This window comes from Camelus bactrianus, chromosome 12, assembly GCF_048773025.1.
Source record: "Camelus bactrianus isolate YW-2024 breed Bactrian camel chromosome 12, ASM4877302v1, whole genome shotgun sequence".
NCBI classification, from domain to species: Eukaryota; Metazoa; Chordata; class Mammalia; order Artiodactyla; family Camelidae; genus Camelus; species Camelus bactrianus.
In genome coordinates, this window is record NC_133550.1 from 56,160,226 (window position 1) to 56,178,298 (window position 18,073).

The 18,073-nt window shown below is 41.3% G+C and overlaps 1 protein-coding gene across 4 annotated transcripts in view; it reads right to left on the bottom strand.

The window, feature by feature from the left end:
- Positions 1 to 18,073, bottom strand: part of LGR5 (leucine rich repeat containing G protein-coupled receptor 5) — a 112,144-nt gene that overhangs the window by 46,221 nt on the left and 47,850 nt on the right. For all 4 annotated transcript variants that reach the window (XM_074375398.1, XM_074375397.1, XM_074375399.1 and 1 more), the window contains exons 2-3: positions 11,513 to 11,584; positions 50 to 121 (exon numbers count right to left, since the gene is read on the bottom strand). In XM_074375398.1, the coding sequence (XP_074231499.1) occupies positions 50 to 121; positions 11,513 to 11,584 (144 nt within the window). The remainder of the gene's footprint in view (positions 1 to 49; positions 122 to 11,512; positions 11,585 to 18,073) is intronic.

The window sequence follows — 18,073 nt, forward strand, 5'->3', positions numbered from 1 at the left end:
ACTTGGCACTAAAATCAGAAATAGAACAAACAATACTCGGTTTACTTACAGAACTTTAAGGCTGTAAAGGCCAGCAAATGCTCCCTTGGGAATGTGTGTCAAAGCATTTCCGGCAAGACGTCTGTGGGTTTCAAGGGAGAGGAGAGACAGTCAGTATAACCCTCTTCACGTGGAATTCATTTAGTCGTTAAAAACGCAATACAGTTGTGTTCAGACCACAAATGCCAACAGCAACTGTAAACTACCCTGTTTTGTCATACTTTGCAAAAAATTTCTGTAAATCTCTACTCAAAGAGCTGGTGAAAGAAGGGCCAAAAAAGAAATATAATAAATTACCTCATTTACAATAAATCCTTTTATAGCTTACATTTTATGTATATATAAAACTCTCCTTTAAAAATGTTTATACAATAGTTAGGCAAGGAGAGAGGGAGGGAGCCCTGGGCGGTGGTTGTGAAGGTGATGGGCTATTGTTACAGACGAGATGGTCAGGGAAACCTCTCTGCTGAGAGGGCGTTTCAGTGAAGGACGAGTCACGCAGGTACCTTGCGAAGGAAACAGTAGTACAAGAGGCTTGAGGTGGGAGGGTGCCTGGCGTGGCCCAGAAACTGCAAAAAGGCCAGCATGGCTGCAGTGAGGGGACCAAGGGGAAAGAGACGAGGTGAGGCTGGAGCGGTGTCCGGAGCCACCTCACGCAGGGTTTTGGAGGCCACAGTGGGGACTTCGAGCTGGGCAGTGATGCGATCAGTTCTGTGTTTTCCAAGGGTCCTTCTGATGGGACCCTTTTAAAGAAGGGGAAGAGCCTTTGGGGGCAAACGTGGAAGCAGAGGAGGTGATTAGAGCTGTTCAGACGGGAGCTGCTGGCGCGGTGCTGCCTGGGTGGAGGCGGTAAGTGGTGGAGTTTGGTGTTGAAGAAAGAAAATCCCACATGCAAACCACCAGGGTCAAGGTGAAACGTAGGCAGCCAGAAAAAAAAAAAAAAGAAAAACCCACCACATTTTATATTTATGGTTGTATTCTATTTAACCCACACGCATTTGATTAGTTATCCGAAGTGCTAGATGTAATACTGAAGGACACGATTTGTGTATGGCTGTGCTATCAGACTCACTTAATGAATTAAGACAGATCAGGTGTGGCTGGAGATCGCAGGTGGCTTAACTGATCAGACCCCACTGACCAGGAACTGTTACTTCAGCCCAAATGTCCCTAATGATCGTGTTCGCAGCCATGACTCCAGCAGCACAGCTCTGGAGTCCTAGAACAGAGCCTGCACGTGGGGGCTTATCGACACTTAACCGTAGCTTGATGGTTTCTGAGTCATTGACTTTGGAAATGAAAAGGAGAAAGTGAAAACGTTTCATTTATTTATTTTATTAGTGGAATTATTGTCAGGGGAAATACCTTTCTGTTACATTTCCTGAAACATAGCTCACTCATTTCACATGGACTGTTTTTCTTTTCTGGGCAAGGACTTTCAGAGCCTCAGTCGGTATTCAGAACTAATCTGTGGAGCCACTGACCTGTGTTACCAGGGGAGCTTGTCTTAAAGCAGAGGAATTTATGATGGGCTATTAGCTCTTTGCTGGGCTGGTGGAAGATCTATCTCGTTGTCAAAAGCAGTTTAAGGAAATCATTGCATCCTTCCCCTCATTTCTTTACCATGTGGGATGGTTTTAGCAATTTTAAAATTAAATACATATAAACTCTAGGGAAAGAAAGACTTTTGAGTACACAAGTGGTGAGAACTGCACACAAATCTCTCTCACAAAGATTTGAACTAACAAATCTCTGGGTGACTATGTTCCAACCCTAGAGACCCACATGCCATTTGGCTGGGAGATTTTGTTTTTGGTTTCTTCCCTCTGTTTCTAAAATTATTTCATGAAAATATCTTTCATCATCTTCATTTCTGAATAAGATAAGACTTAACAGTTTTTCTTCCCATTGGAGAAAAAAAGCATCTTTCCTAATATGCCTCAAGAAATTGTGATTTTCAAAAACTGGGGAACCCACGTACCTTCCCACAAGAAGTTAAGCATGTCTACTTGGTCAAATCCAGCCCCAAATCATTCTTTCTTACGTTGTGAATTTATGAACTGTCCATTTTGTTTTCATTTTACATGAGATAGAAAAACATCATATTTCAAGGTTTAAGAGCTAAGACCACTGTCTTGAATAAGTGAACTCTTCAGCGCAGCAGGGAGATCTTTAGTGGACATGTGACCCTATGGTTTCTTTAATCACAGACTAATGAATTTCAAGTTTCAACTCCTTTGTGACGTCTTCCTTAATTACCTCAGTCCACAGTTCACTTTCCTGTAGGACGTATTCTATACAATGCTATTTATAAAGGTTCATTTCCTCCCACTTTATATGTAGTCTACCTGATTTGATTATAATCTTACTGCCTGCCCAGAACAGGGAGCTGAATCAGTATTTACTGATGGATCATTTGATTGTATTTCCAAAGACAGTTGGCCTCAGCGTCAGAACTGCTTCAGGTCTGGCATCGCTCGTCCAGCAGGGCTGGTTAGCCATTACATAACTAGATCAGAAAGCTGAAGAATATCCCGTCTTCATTATGCATCGGATTTAAGCTTAGCAATTTATTTGAGCCCTTTCAATATGCCACGTACAGTGCTTTGGGGCATATAAATAGCACGTACCTTTTGTAAATCAGTTGATAAATTCTAGGCACAATGCTAAGTACTTTATATACATTGTGTTATTTAAATGTTTTTAAAAACCACATTAAACAAATGACATGACTCTTCCCCTTTGACTAGTCCCCTGGGCTTAAGGGAGGTTAAGTTTATTTGCTCAGGCTTACGTACGAATGTTTACACAAGAGAATTTGGGTCAACCATAGCATTTTGGCTCCAACATTTGAATTTTTATTTTTTTGTTTTAAAATTTTTTTTTTGGGAGGGGCAGGTAGTTAGGTTTATTTATTTATTTAATTTATTTATTTTAATGGAAGTACTGAAGATTGAACCCAGGACCTCATGCGTGCTAAGCATGCGCTCTACTACTGAGCTATACCCTCCCCCCATTTGAGTTTTTAAACATCTCTTTGGTTAAAGCAGGTTGGTCTGGAGCTTGGGTTGATCAGGAGCAACCAGTCTAAAACAGGAAAAACACAAGGACACAGATGGCTGCCTTACTGGAGGTACCGGCTGTAAGAAAACTGTTGCTTGCTGCTTCTTATTCAAAGTCCTCCCACTGCCTCCTGGATCCCATACACTCTTTCTGCTCTCACCACTACCAGCAGTTGTCTTTCTCTCTTCTTCTTGCTAGCCCTTCTTTTAATGCTCATTCACCAAACGTAGATATTCTTCACGCTTCTGTCCTCACACCTTGTCTTTTTCTTTATCTAGCAGCACTCAAACTTCAGCACATGCTACCATTGCCTTAGAAGTCGCCAAAAATTCAGATCCCCTACACTAAACTAGGCTTAGTGAATTAGAGTTTCTGGGGGAAATGATTCAGGAATCCGCTTTCTAATAAACCTCTCAGGTGATGTTAGCACGGGTAGAGACCCACACTGGGAATCAGAGCCCAGACCCTCTTTCAAGGTCCTCATCTGCCCCAGCACCTTGCACAGTCACCTCTTTGTGAACAACTCTCCAGTCGTCTCTAGGGCAGTGTCGTCGTGCTCCAGGCTCACGTTCTGACTTAGTTATTGATATTTCCATCTGGATGTCCGGCTGGTGCCTTGCACTTGGTATATCCAGGACCAGACATCCTCTTGCCTCCAAAGTAGCAGTTGTTCCCTTTGAATTCCCTCTTTTTATCGACTGTGCCTTACCAGTGTCCTAGCACCTAATCTTATAACCTTACTCAGAGACATCTTTCGCCCTCAGACCTCCTTTCGGATCCTACATTTAAGTCAACTGATGAGTGCCTGACTGTATTCCTTTGCTGTGAAGCTTCCATATATTCCAGTGGGCCTCAGCCCCTGTAGAATTTAAAAGAATTATTTTTGGATCTCCACTGAAACCCATTAAATCAGAATCTCTAGGAACAGGCCCTTGTAATTTGTAGGTTTATAAATAATGCCTACTGAAGGTGGGAAACTCTGAAACAGTCCTCACAGTTTCACAGTGATAAGATCATCCAGAGACCTTCCTGATCTCCAACCCCAGAGACAATGATTCATTCACTCATTGTTGGGAGCATCAGGAGAGGTGATTAGTTAATAAATTTTAAGTTATCCAGAGGAGACAGTAAGAACCTGAACTAGGTGGTGATGAAACAGAGTAAACCAATAGGAAAGACAAGGCAGAGTTGTGAGCGCTAGGACTTGGAAATTGGCTCACATGGGAGGTGAGAAAGAATAACAGATGCAAAATCAGTGACAGACCCAGTGATCACTAGTTTGGATAATCAGAAAGCTGATGGTGAGAAGCGACGGCAGGAGAAAAAGCTTGTTGTGGGGGTGGTGTGTGTGTGCAGGAACGATCTGGTTCTGCACCTGCCAGGTAGGTGGACCCGTCACTCAGGTCGTCGATGTTTCACAAAGTGTGGTCCCTAGATTCGTAGAATACATTTCACCTGAGGGTTTGTTGTAAATGCAAATTCTTGACATCCTCCCCGCCCACCTTCAACCTGCTGGAGAAACTCTGCGGCAGGGCCCAGCGATGTGCAGTTCGCGGGCACTGTAGGTGATTCTGCTGTCACTAGAATTCGAGAACCAGTAGCCTCAAGTAGTAGTCCTTAGCCTTGATCGTGCATCAGAATCACCCGGAGAGCTTGTTAAAGGCAGTTTCCTGAGCTCAGTCGCCAGAGTTTCTGATTCCCGAGGTTGGGGTGGGGTGCTTGGGCTGGGGTTTGCATCTCTCCCAAGCTTACATGTGGTGCTAGTGCTGCTGGTCCAGGGACCACACTTTGAGAACCACTAGCAGTCAAAAGACAGAAGAGATCTTAAGCAGAAATACAGATCTGGGGGTCATCTGTATAACAGAGGTAGTTTAGATCTTGGGTTTCTTTCCCAGACAACTGCAGCCATCTCTTAATGCGTCTGTGACCTCCTGACAGGTCTCTCGGCTTCCATAATTCCGCAATCTATTTTGCGTACAGAAATCAGAGAAGTCTTTATAAATTGTAAATCCTATTTATTTCAGTAGCGGCATACAATCCACTCATGACTTCCCACTGCCATTCCCACTCTTATTTGAATTCTCTATGTAGCATGATCAGTCCTGCGTGATCTGGCCTTTTCCTCCCATTCCAACTCTGTCCCCTCCCCTCCCTCTCACTCTACGCGGGCCACACTGACCTTCTTTCAGATCTACAAACATGTCACATTCTTTCCTACCTCAGGGCCTCTGCTCACACTATTCCCCTGCTAGAAACACTCTACCCCGGCTCTTAGGACCACCGACTCCCCCTCATCCTCCTGATCTCAGTTCAGATGTCACCTTCTTAGAGACACTCTCCCTCCTTGTCATCCCTTGTGATTTATTCTCTACTTAACCATGTTTGTGTTCTTTATCACGCTTGTCACAACCAGCACATATCACACGTGCCTCTTTCCTTGCTGATCATCTGTCTCCCCCTCTACATCGTAAGCTCTCCTGTTGCGGGGGTGGGGACTTGCGGACTGAATGAATGAAACACAGCAAGTCTTATTCATCCTCATGTTCCCATGGGCTCGATAAATCCATGTTGAATGAATGAACTGAAGAGGACTGAGAAAGGAGCCACTAAAAATAAGCGCAGAAATTTAGGAATGTCTATATTTTATAGGAGTTGGGGGTGGAGGAGAAAGGAGGGCTAAGTAGAAAAAGAATGGGAGGCAGAGCAGTGGGATACGTGCAGAACAGTGCCCTAATTGTCATAACAAATTGTCATATATACACACACACAAACACACAGATACATATACACACATACAGACATGTATACACACATATACACACACCCACACACATATACACATATGTACACATATACATACACAACACACACATACATACATACACACATAGATACATATACACACATACAGACACGTATACACACACATACACACATCCACATACATATACACATATGTACACACATACACAAAACACACACATACATACACACATAGATACATATACACACATACAGACATGTATACACACATACACATACACCTACACACCTACACAAAAACACAAACACACACACATACACACACACATACACGTATACAAACACACAAACACCCATATATCCACATCCACATACATACACACACATACATACACAAGGACAGATACAAAAATGTCTATATCTAGCTGTATGAATAGACATTTGGAAGAGAACCAAATTAACTGCCATAAACTAACACTAGAGAAAAAAAAGAGTTTCAAAGGGGCGGCATTTTTTTCTTTTCATTTCTTATGTTTTAAAATGATTCATTTAAAAATTAAAAAAAACTTTTTATACGACTTTTAAAGTTACAGAGGCAGCATTTAGAATCAATCGCCAGCTCATGAAGAGGGGAACCTGAGCACTGGGACAAGGGCAAAGGGTCAGGAAGATCACTCATGGGCAAGAAGGAGCTTGCCTTTCCGTACCACGACCCAGACTGTGGATTACAGCTTACCAAAGTTCCTTTACCATCATTTCATTTGATCCTCAGACAAAACTCTCAAAAGACAAGCTGGACAGGACTCCCTATTTGCAGCAGCATGAGGAGGAAGCAGAAGTAGCAGGCACAGACTGGGCTTTCGGGAAGTTTGGTGGTATTTCTCACTGCTAATCCCATCTGCAATAGTACATATCCACTGTTTACACAGAGATTCTTCAAGGCCAACCATAATACGAGCAAACAGTTCCAGGGAACAATAGTGACTTAAAAACGGACCTCCCTAGAGCTTCTCAGGTTTCCTTCCTAAATTGAGTATTTGATTCCAATAGCATTCGAATCTGGGAAGATTTGAAAATACTACTTGGAAACAAAGGCCTTTACCTTAGACTGTTTAAAATGGTAACAATTCATTTTCCCCTCTGGTTTAATCAAGCTGCCAATCTAAGTTTAAAGGAACTTGTAGACGTCAGATCCGCCATTAGCTCCTAACATCTCAACCACGCTTCACGGGACCAAAGGTAGGACCTCTCAATTGTCCAAACAGCGAACATTAACAGGAAGTCCCTAGTAGAACCAAATACACAGAACTGGGAGAGATACTGTTGGAGAGAAACGCAATCATTGCGCAGGATGTTAGAGCTTGGTGAAAACTCTCTGCGTTGGTCGCCTATACCCATTAAAGCTCATAACTGGAAAACGGCTTTTTCTTCACAAATCCTGGGCCCCTGGGGTTACTGCAAAATCAAGCTCATGAAATAGGAAAGAAGGAAGTTAGAATCTTCTTGAAAGTGTTTTCTTTTCACGAACACAACTCAGTATGTAAATTATAGTTTGCCAAAGTTCTTTCATCATTGCTTCATTTGATCCTCAGCATCTCAAGACACAGGCAAGGGCTGCCCTCATCATCATCCCCTGAGGCCCAGGGAGGTCACCGGATTATCAGTTAGCAAGCGGGCAGAGCCAGAACAGGAGTCCTGGGCCTGCTTCTGCCTCTAGATCAGTATCTCCTCTCTACACAGCACAGTCTAACCACATTCAGATATGGTGGGTTTTTTTTTTTAAAGGCTCTCTCTTTTGATTGCGCTATCACATTGCACCAGCAGGACGTCTGGCCTGCGTATGTCTGGTCACCTTGCAGAGTCATAAAACATAAATAACGAACAACCAACATGAAACGTAAGTAACAAGACTTGAATGTACCAAGACATGTGACAACGGTAATAAGTGTTCCGGAACGTCACGGGGAAGAGACGGAGACCGTTAACTGTGATGGCTTTAATTCTTCTTAAATAGTCACTTTCTCCAAGGTTACAATAGATTAAAAAAAATATGTCAGTGAGGCCTCTAAGGCTTTACTGATTCTTAGAGGATTCTGAAATCAGCACCAGGGATGGGTGAGAGATGACTACATTTCTCTACACAGTTTATATCACATAGTTAGAGGGAGTAAACTAGAGAAATGATGTATTGGGCAATTAGAGCCAAGGGGAAGAGTGGCAACTTGGCTTTGTTAATAGTGATTAAAAAAAATTGAGTTTTATGAGGGGAGGGTATAGCTCAGTAGTAGAGTGTGTGCTTAGCATGCACGAGGTCCTCAGTTCAATCCCCAGTACCTCCATTAAAAAACAAATAATTTACCTTCCTCCCCCCAAAATTGAGGTTTATGGTTAAGAGTTTTATTAATATTATTGAGACTATTAGTAGCAGTTTCCTAATGAATGGATAAAGAATAAAGCATAGAGATGAGCTGAATAAACTGAATGAAAGAATACTTTGAGAACAGTAAAATTTAAGTGTTTTATTTTAATTTACTGGTCTAATTCATTTGTCATAACAAGAGATACATGACATACACACATGCACAACAACAGATGTCTAGCTGTATGGATGGGCATTTATTAGTTCAAGTAGAATACCATATAAAACATGCTGCTTGAGTAACGTGTAAAAATATTAATGTTCCTGTTAAGCAATGCTAAATTGGTGAAATTCTGCACCTGAAAATTCTGATGATACGCCAACATATGATGAATTAATAACCTGAATATCCGATCTCTCTGGGCTGGGTAGACAGCTCTTTCTTACCTTCTGTCTCACTCTATTTTTCTCATCCCCTCACATATACCCAGATGCAGACAGATAAACACACCTATCATTATGAAACTCAGTTCACAACACTTTAATGTGTTCAGCTTGCAAACCACTGCACTCAGTACTATTGGGGGAAAGCAAAGCACAGAAAATCATGCACAATTCCTACGCCTCCCTCTGTTTTCTTTCTTTTTTTTGGTGTGAAGGTAGGTAATTAGGTTTGTTTGTTTGTTGTTTGTTTATTGGAGGTACTGAGGATTGAACCCTGGACCTCATGCATGCTAAGCACGCACTCTACCACTGAGCTATACGCTCCACTGTCCCCCTGCATGCTGAGTATGGCTTTAAAGTGACCTTGGGTTCTGACACGAATTCCATTGTCTTGGGTAAATTCCTTGTTTTCTCTGTACTTCAGTTGTTTTTTGTTTTGAATCTTGAACTGGGAATAATACTACTGTCTAACTTTATGGGGTTGTTAGGAGGATTCAGTGGGATAAAACATTCTGAACAGTGCCTGTCACAGAGTAAGCTCTATTGTTGTCATACTTACATTATTACTTTGAAGATCTTATATTCCAGAGGAGAATATAGACTTAAACACAAGTAAGTCTAATAGAAACAATCAGCACATAACAAAGGCATCACCAAAAAGCTCTGCTGACTCTGTGTGTGTGTGTGTGTGTGTGTGTAACCTACGATGGCCTAAATTTAGCCCTGGGAACAACAGAATGAACCAAGCAGAGCTGATCATTTTTCCAGGTTCTATAAATACTATCCCCTTTTGCCACTAAGGGAAAAATGATGTCTTCAAAACATCAGTTAGATGCAGCGCAGAATTATATATGGGAAAGTGGTCTCTCTTTTAAATGCAGCACGTCAGCCAGCTCAGCAGAGGGAATTTCAGAGCCGAATGAGAAAATGGAATGAATAATCTTTAAAGGGTCCCCTCTATTTCTGACATTCTATGATTCCATGCTCAAGATACTTGATGGAGTTTCCAGAGACATAAAAATAAGACAATTCAGAAAAAAAATAGCATTTTCAAATGGTAGTTCCCTCCTCTTTTTTTTTCTCAATTATCTTTTGAAGAACTGGTCTTGGATGAGAATTAACATTCACCCCATGAAGAAACAGAAGTCATTCTGAATGAGTTGGGTCATGGAGGGAGGAACTCTATTAAACAGAGTCCTTGGGGGAAGTGAATTATTTATTGGTTTGGTCTGTGGTCTAAAATTGAGGCGTTGTGTTTTGAGGGAGAATGGAAGCCTTTTGTCATTGTGTATTACAAGGAAATTTAAGAGAAAAGCATTGGGAATGCATAGTTTGGGAATATGGAGGTAAACAGGACTCAGTATTCTGTACTAATTATGGTGGGGAAGGGAGGAAGAGAAGAATATAAAAAAGAAAAAAAAAACCCTGACATTTGAAATTTACTAAAAATAATTTTTAAAAATATTGGTTAATGTCAACTAAATCTGTTACTTTTTTCTAAGGCAGCAAACAAGTATAAGAAACTCTTTTTACATGTTTTGCTTTCTCATCAGTTTATTCATCAAAAATGTATTGATTATTCATTACACACTATGACAGACATGGTCCTAGCCCTGACGAGGGTCCACTTTTTAGCAACAGAAATGGCCAGAGAGAAAATTCAAGAGGGAAAAGAGGACCCTTGGACAACCCAAAGTGAAAACCCACTATTTGAATGACAATCTAGTCATCTGAGCCCTTGATGACCATCTGGGCATATTCAGCTGATTTCAGTAGTAAAACAATAGCATTTGTTAAAAATGTAATGCCATCAAAAATAAATATAGATCCAACTCTAAAGGGGAGAAACCTGAGAATATTATTCCCTCGGAAAATAAATGATCGATGCAGTGTAATTTGGTTGTGATGGACCGTTCTTTCCACCTCCCAAGGTGGATCGTGTGGTGCATCGACAATTTAAATTACTCCCCAAATTGGACCCTGACTCTAGGAAGTATTTTCAAAAGAGGTCATTGCCTAAACAATTCCTTTAATCAACAGTCAGAGGATTTATTTAGCGGATGGTGCCAAACTCTCTTCATGAGGACGAGGACGGTGCATCCCTCCCTGGTCCCGTCCCTCAAAAGGGGAAGATCAAATGAATTTTTAAATGCAGATTTTGGTTTATAGAGTTCTTTTTCATCTTCTAGAAAGTGATTACCAGACTTAATCAAGATTCTTCTGTGTATCATTAGCTAATTTTAGCTTCCTCCTTTAAAAAAAATTGATTTTTTTTTTTTACACTGAGTTTGGGAGAGACCAGTTTTAAGTCTTCTGTAGATTTCACGTTTTGCTGTTCAAGCCTTCAGGGAAGCTAAATTTAAAAGTCGGAAAATAGTAATTAAAAGTGATTAGGACAAGAAGTTTTGGTGCTGCGAAATGTGGACTCAATTCTCCCTGTGACAAGCCGGACTAAGCGGCAGTTTTTGGTTTTGATTATAGCTTTACTTGCTATTTTAATAAACATGAACCAGTATTCAAACGTTTAATATCCTGCTGCTTAACTATTTCCAAAGAGCCATCCAGCTCTTTTAAACAGGCTTTGTTTTAAAATTTTAATTTGTTTGGCTCCGTCTCACCTTAGAACGTCGTAGCCTCATGGTAAACTCTTTTATAAGTTGATTTCCAGAATCATAAGCTATCCTTTCTTCTCCCCTCCCAACTAAGTGTTTCCTCATGTGCCAAAATTGTTGGTGCTGACAGCTTCCCTGCCTTGTTTTATCTGGTTCCCATAAGTAAGTATGAGACAGATACAAGAACGTGTCCAGCGTTGACTGGACGCATCACGTCACCGGTGATACTTACAACTCCTCTAGGAAACGGAGACCGTGCAGAGGATTCGGGGCCAGCTGACTGATGTTGTTCATACTGAGGTCTCTGGAGAGGAAAACAGACAGCACGTGAGGGGCGACATTTGCCACCACAAGGAAACCCAGTTGTTCAGTTCACACATTTTCAAGCCATACTGACGAAAGAACTCAGTCTTTTGTTTGACAAACACATTGCTCGTTTGCATCTTTAATATATTCCTTTCTTCCCACACCCCCGCTGCCCCCAGCATCATGGGCTCTCAATCAAATCAGAGACCCTGGGAGGAGCTTATATGGAATTCAGAATGATTTAGACCATTCCTGGGCATGGCTGTAATTCTTCATGTGTGAAATGTCCTGAGTAGGACAGCAAAGGGAACAGACATAACTCAACCCTAGACACAGCTCAACCTCGGGTCCTGCTCTAAATATTGTGACAAAGAGAAATGTCTTCACCACGCAGCCCTGGAAGTCCTGTTTCTCTGGGACTATAAGTCCCTTGTTAAAACAAATGTTTTGATTCAAAGAAACTTAAAAAAAAAAAAAACAAAAAACAAAACCAGACAAAAAGCCTATGCCCTCCTTCGAACATGTTCCTTTTGCAGGTTCTCAGATTGCATTAAATACGTGAAATGAACCATAAAACAAGGGTGTAATGTGATCCTCTTCTGTAACACACTTCCTGCTGGGTTCGCACAGTAGTTCCTGGCACAGGAAACAACAAGCCACTTTGGGCAGAATTCAATCAATTTTTGTTTTAAGCGAAACTCCGTGCCATTAGATTTTATTCTGTTTTTACTTTTCTATTTCTTTACTGTTTCCCACCTGATCCTACAGCATCACTATAGATGCCATCTGTATCTCGGAGGCCCAAAGACCAACTGTTAGACTCCATTCACGACCTTCCAAGACCTTTCTTAACAGTCAGCTGAAGGTTGACTTAAAAAATGACTCACTGCAAACCTGAAGATTCAGAACTCGTGCCATTATAATCTCAGACCAGGTCTATGTGCTTAAAATGCACCTTGAGACAAGACAATGAGCTTCTTTTTACGTATTATTTTAAAAACTGATTTAACTGACATATAACATTGTATTAGTTTTAGACGTACAACATAATGACATAGGTAGATATTGTGAAATGATTAGCACAGTAAGTTTAGTTAACATATATCATGACACAGTTAACAAAAATTTTTCCTTATGATGAGAGTTTTTAAGTTTTTTCTCTCTTAGCAACTTTCAAATATGCAATGTGGTATTGTATCTATAGTCACTACGCTGTACAGTACATCCCCAGGATTTATTTTTCTTATAACTGGAAATCTGTGTCTTTTGACCACCTATGCCCATATCACCCAGGAGTTTTTTTAAAAAAAAATCTAATTTATGCCTGTTATGAAGTGGCCACACCCATTGTACCTAATCAGAACGTTTCAGTATTAATAGCTTGGTACCTGTATCAAATATTAACTTTTAATCAGCGATGCCAAGAATTGAGGGATCATTCACTTGGTGCCTTTAAAAGGTCCCTAGTATGTACAAGGGAGGAAAAAATGTTTTGCTGAATGTTTTAGAGGATGGCAAAAATCCTCAGAATTATTAATTTTAATATGTTCACGAACAATGATATAGCAGAGTACAAGGCTATATTCTTAAGCTAAAACTAAATGATGCCAAAAATATAGACTGAAAAAAACATGCATTGTCCATATATTAAAAATCTGATTTTTTTTTCTGGAATTGTTTACATTAGAGAGCTCAATAATTGATGAACAATTTCAGTTCCCCGTGTAGATGTTTATCGGAAGTAGCAAGGCTGTTTAGTTCACTGAACAGGCATGTATTAAACTAATCAATAGTTTCTGGATCCCTTACAGTGTGTATAATCTCTGCAAAGACTTGCTGTTTCTCAGGGACAGTCACTTAGTTTTAGCTGATAGCCCACTGATTGCCCACTGATTGCCTAAGAGGATTGGGTGGTTTGCTTTCGGAGCGTCTTTACTGGTAACTTAGATCAAACCCGGCTCAAGACAGCTGGTGTGGACAGCACTGACATTCCTCTCCTCCCGTATGTCCCCGAGTGATGTGCAAATCAGTTTGGGACAAATGTTGATCTTGTCCATGTGAGGAAAGCTCTAAATAGAACAAGGGAATTTACCTATTAAGGAGATTCATAAGCACTCCACGTTATTTTGATTTATAACCCTATTTCAGGCCCCTGGAAGGGAAGCATTATCTAAGCATTCACTCTCAGGGTCCCCCTGGAGCATTTTTATGGTAGAGCAGCAGAAAGCGTGCAGGCTTGTCACACAGTATGGTGTCTCGGGTTTGAATCCTGTCCTCACCGCCTCTCACTAGCTGCACAATCTCGGGAAAATTAACCCCCCTGTGCAGACTTCCTCTGTTTCAACAAGGGTGTCTCTACCTGCCTAGTTTCATACCCCATGATTAGCTGTTTCCAATCAGGAGGGAGTGACTTACTTTCTTCTTGAAAAGGAGAGTACTTCCCTTTTCCAGCAGGAGTTAGTAACTTCTCCAGGATACCTGACATTGTGGTTTGCCTGAGAAAATAGCTCCTACAGTCGACTCTATGCATTTGTGGGTTTCTGCATCCGCGGGTTCTGCACCCGCGGATTCCGAGTGCTATTTATCAAACTATGTCATTTTCCGTAAGGGACTTGAGCATCTTCAGATTTTGGTATCTGTGGAGACTCTTGGGGCCAATCCCCCATGGACACCGAGGACGATTGTATTGCTAAACCAACCCTTTACCGTTTGACTTCTAATACAGGCTGCTTTCTTTCGAAGAGCTGCTAACAATGCAGATAAACCTATAGCAGGAAACAACTTTTAACAGCAACAATCTGAAGTAAAATGAAATAGGCTTTGAAATGCAAACTCAAAGTGGGTAAGGTAGAAATTAATTTGTCTGCATTCGCTTTTTCTACGTGCACCTTTTGCATTGATGTTCAAATGTAACAGTGGTCCTCTAGCTCAGAGCTTCCTGAACTGTCCGTGGTAAAAGACCAATCAAAGAAGATTCTAATAGATGTTTGCTTTTGACAACCCCCCCTCCAAAAGATTCTAGTTTGCTGTGGACTTATATTTTCATAAAATATAATGAAATTAAAATACTAGAGAAGTGAAATAAAAACACAAAGATATACAAAATACAAACCTCAATATTTTGTCTTGTGATTCAACAGAGATTATTCAATTCCCGTGAAAGTTTCTAAACCTTTACTCTCAAACCCTTATCTGTTGTGGATTAGTTAAAAACAATCCCAGCCTGGAGCAGGTCCTCGGACTACCTTTTTTGGTTAGCAATGCTCTGCTCTCCTTCGTGTCAAGAAGGGTGAGGTTAAATTACTTTCAGCGTGTTCAGTTTTGAGTTAAACATGATGGAATGAGAATGTTTGGCTGCTAGAAGGGGCTGGCACTCACCAGGGTGAGGAGGCTCACTTATAAAGGAAGAAAATGAGGCTCACGGAGGTGAGTGGTCTCCACATCACAGTGCAGAATTCAGTGGGAAAATCCCCTAGGCTGAAACCTAGATATCTTCCTGCCCTAGGTTTTTTTTTTTTTTCCCCGTTTTCCTTTTTCCAACACACTTTCCACTTTGTACAAAAATATCCTCATTCTTACACTTAAATTATTTTTAAACTTTTCTTTTTTCCCCTCTATAGTATTTAGTCTTTCTGACTACGTCTGAACATGTCTAACCTCATCGAAAGGGTCTTAAAATAATTTCCAAATCTGTGCCTTCTTTACTTTTTAAACTATTTTTTTAAGTCCCTATTTTGTACTATATTTGGCCCATGGTTCAAGTTTCCTAAAATCAGTGAAGCAATGTAATGAATTTCTTTAACTTTTTTCATCTTTTGCCAAGATGTTAGAATTAATTTTGAAGAACTGGTCACTAGGTAGAAAGAGTTCATGAGAAATGGAGGATTCATTGTGACAAGATGGTCAAATACGTTAAACCATTCTGCCCTGTCTCCGACCCAGCTCTTGTCTATGCTGTGTTAATGACCACATCTAGGAATCTGGAATAGAATTTGCAAAGTTCCATGGGAGCAATTGACTATATATTGGAATTACCTCAGTGGCTTTAAAAAATATTGATGGCTGGGTCCCATCCCCAGAGTTTCTGAGTCAACTGGTTCAGTGTGGGCATTGGGATTTTTAAAAAATATTTTTTTATCGGGCACTGGGATTTTAAAAAGCTTCTCAGATTATTTGAATGTTCAACTAAGGCTGAGAACCACTGCATAGGAGTGACTCGTTTTAAGTTTCTAGATGGGTGCTCAGAGCTCTACAACTCACGCAATACGTAGGAGGCTTAACATCATTGAAGCTACTCTTTCCTCTGGGTAGAGAGTTTCATCCAAGCAGACAATATCTTTCCCTTGAAAGTGTTTTTGTTGCTTGCAACTCTATTATTTTTTCTTCAGTTGACAAATATTAACTGAGCATTAATTGTGGTCAGGTCTAGGAACACAGTGGAGAATGAATCCAAGACATCTTCAACTTTTCCCTTTCCTGCTGTCCCTACGCCCCTAAGGTGCCCAGTGTTAATTCTGCCACAAGCTTTTTTCTGGAACTGGCTCCTCTTCTTTCTTCTCGGCTGCTACCTTTGGTTGGGTCCTTGCTGTGCTGATAGTTCTGTTGTCCTGCTGACTGTGCCTCCTCGTTCTAGGTCATCTGCGATCAGGGAGGTCACCTTGAAAAGTCCATCCGATCCTGTCACGCCACTCAGAGCCACTGCTAGCCAATAAGAAAGGCATCCCCTCAGATGGCTGATTTGGAGAAGCGCTTCCATTCTGGGAGGGGAGGGTGGTAAAGTAAAGATTATCTTCCTCCTGCTGAAGCAGCTGCAGAGCAAGGTGAGTGGCTTGGCAAAGAGAGCTTGGCTTGGAGTTCAGCCCTGGTGGAGGAGGAGCCCTTGCACCGCCGGGCATGACCCGCACACTCACAGCCATCTTGGACCTCCCCATCTGGGAACTCCTCTGGTTTCTCATTGGAGAGGAACCAATGTCCACACCTGCTCAGGCTCTTCCCAATCTGGCCTAGAGCACGTTCCCACCTTGATCTTATGCCTCCTTCCTCTATGCAACGCGTGTTCCCGTTACACCAAAATTCCTTCTGTTCCTCTTTGCATCTGTCTTTACACATGTGATTCTCTTTCCCTGGCATCCATTATCCTCTTTATTTCCAGATTACTACTCCTGTGCTTAACAGACAGACCCCTGTGTTTCAGACACAACCTCTTATCTCTCCCGCTTAGTTGTTCTCTATTTCAGTCTCTAGTTCTTTGATGCTTCCAGCATCAGAGCCTTGCCTTAGCCCAAGATCACATAGTGATCTCCCAGATCGCCTTCTCCCCACCACCCTCAACTGCCCTTTGCTTTACTCTGCTGGCCAAACCCCAGGCCTGGGAGAACACCATAATTCCTCTCCTCCATTACGATCTCAGTGTACTGAGTGCTACTAGGAAAGAAAAACTCACAAATGTGCAGATTAGTTCCTATAAATTCATGGTCTCTTTGTGGGTTCTCAACGCTGCTGCACAATCCTGTTATTTGTTATGGTTGAATTTACTCCCACAGGGACCGTTGCCAACCTTTAACCGCCTGCCTCAAAACTCCTAATCAGCAACTATTCCCATCATGGACACCTTCCCTCTCACTTTGTGGAAATAACGAGATTCTTTAGACCAAACATGAAATTAGCCAAGCTCTTGTTCTCTTTTATCTCTGGCTTATGATTCCCGTACTTTGTTCTTCTTGTGGGTTCCATCCCTTGCGCAGGATGCTACAACACATTATTTCATGAACAATTCCTTCTATTTCCTGTATCTTCAACCTCTTTCTCTTCCCTTTCAATGTATAAATATAGTCTTTTCCACAACTAGAACAAAAAATCAGATCTTTCCATCTCATGTCTTCCTTCACCTGCTGTCCTCTCTTTCTCATTCCCTTTGGGGTTGTTTGTAGTCTCCACTTCCTGTTCCCTTTGCAAACCACGACAGGCTTCCATCCCTGCAGCCAGTGGAACTGCTCTTGCTATAAAAACAATGACCTCCATGTAGTCAAATCTAATGAACAAATGATTCACTGGACCTCTCTCCTGCACTGGACTTTTTCTTGCTGGAAATTCTATACTCTATAGTTTCCAAGTCATCATTCTCTCAAGATTCTTTCCATACTTCCCAGCTTTCTACTTTATAGACTCTTTGTGGGATTTTCTTCTGTCTCCCTCTTAAATGGCAGTGTTCTCTGGAGCCCAACCCTTGGTCTAGTGTTCTGCAATCTCTAGCCTCGCTTCTTAGAGATTATAACTTACTCTTATGGGTTAAGTATCACTTAGATGCCCATAACCCTCCAAAGCCATATTCCTAAATCTTAATCTGTCTCCTTCAGAATCATATGTCTAATTTCCTTCTGGATATGTCCACTGAGCATTTTTGCAGGAATGCACCATGTCCAAAATGGAAATAATTATTTTCTACGCCAAACTTATTTCTTTTTCTGTAGGGCCAGTTTCTACTTAA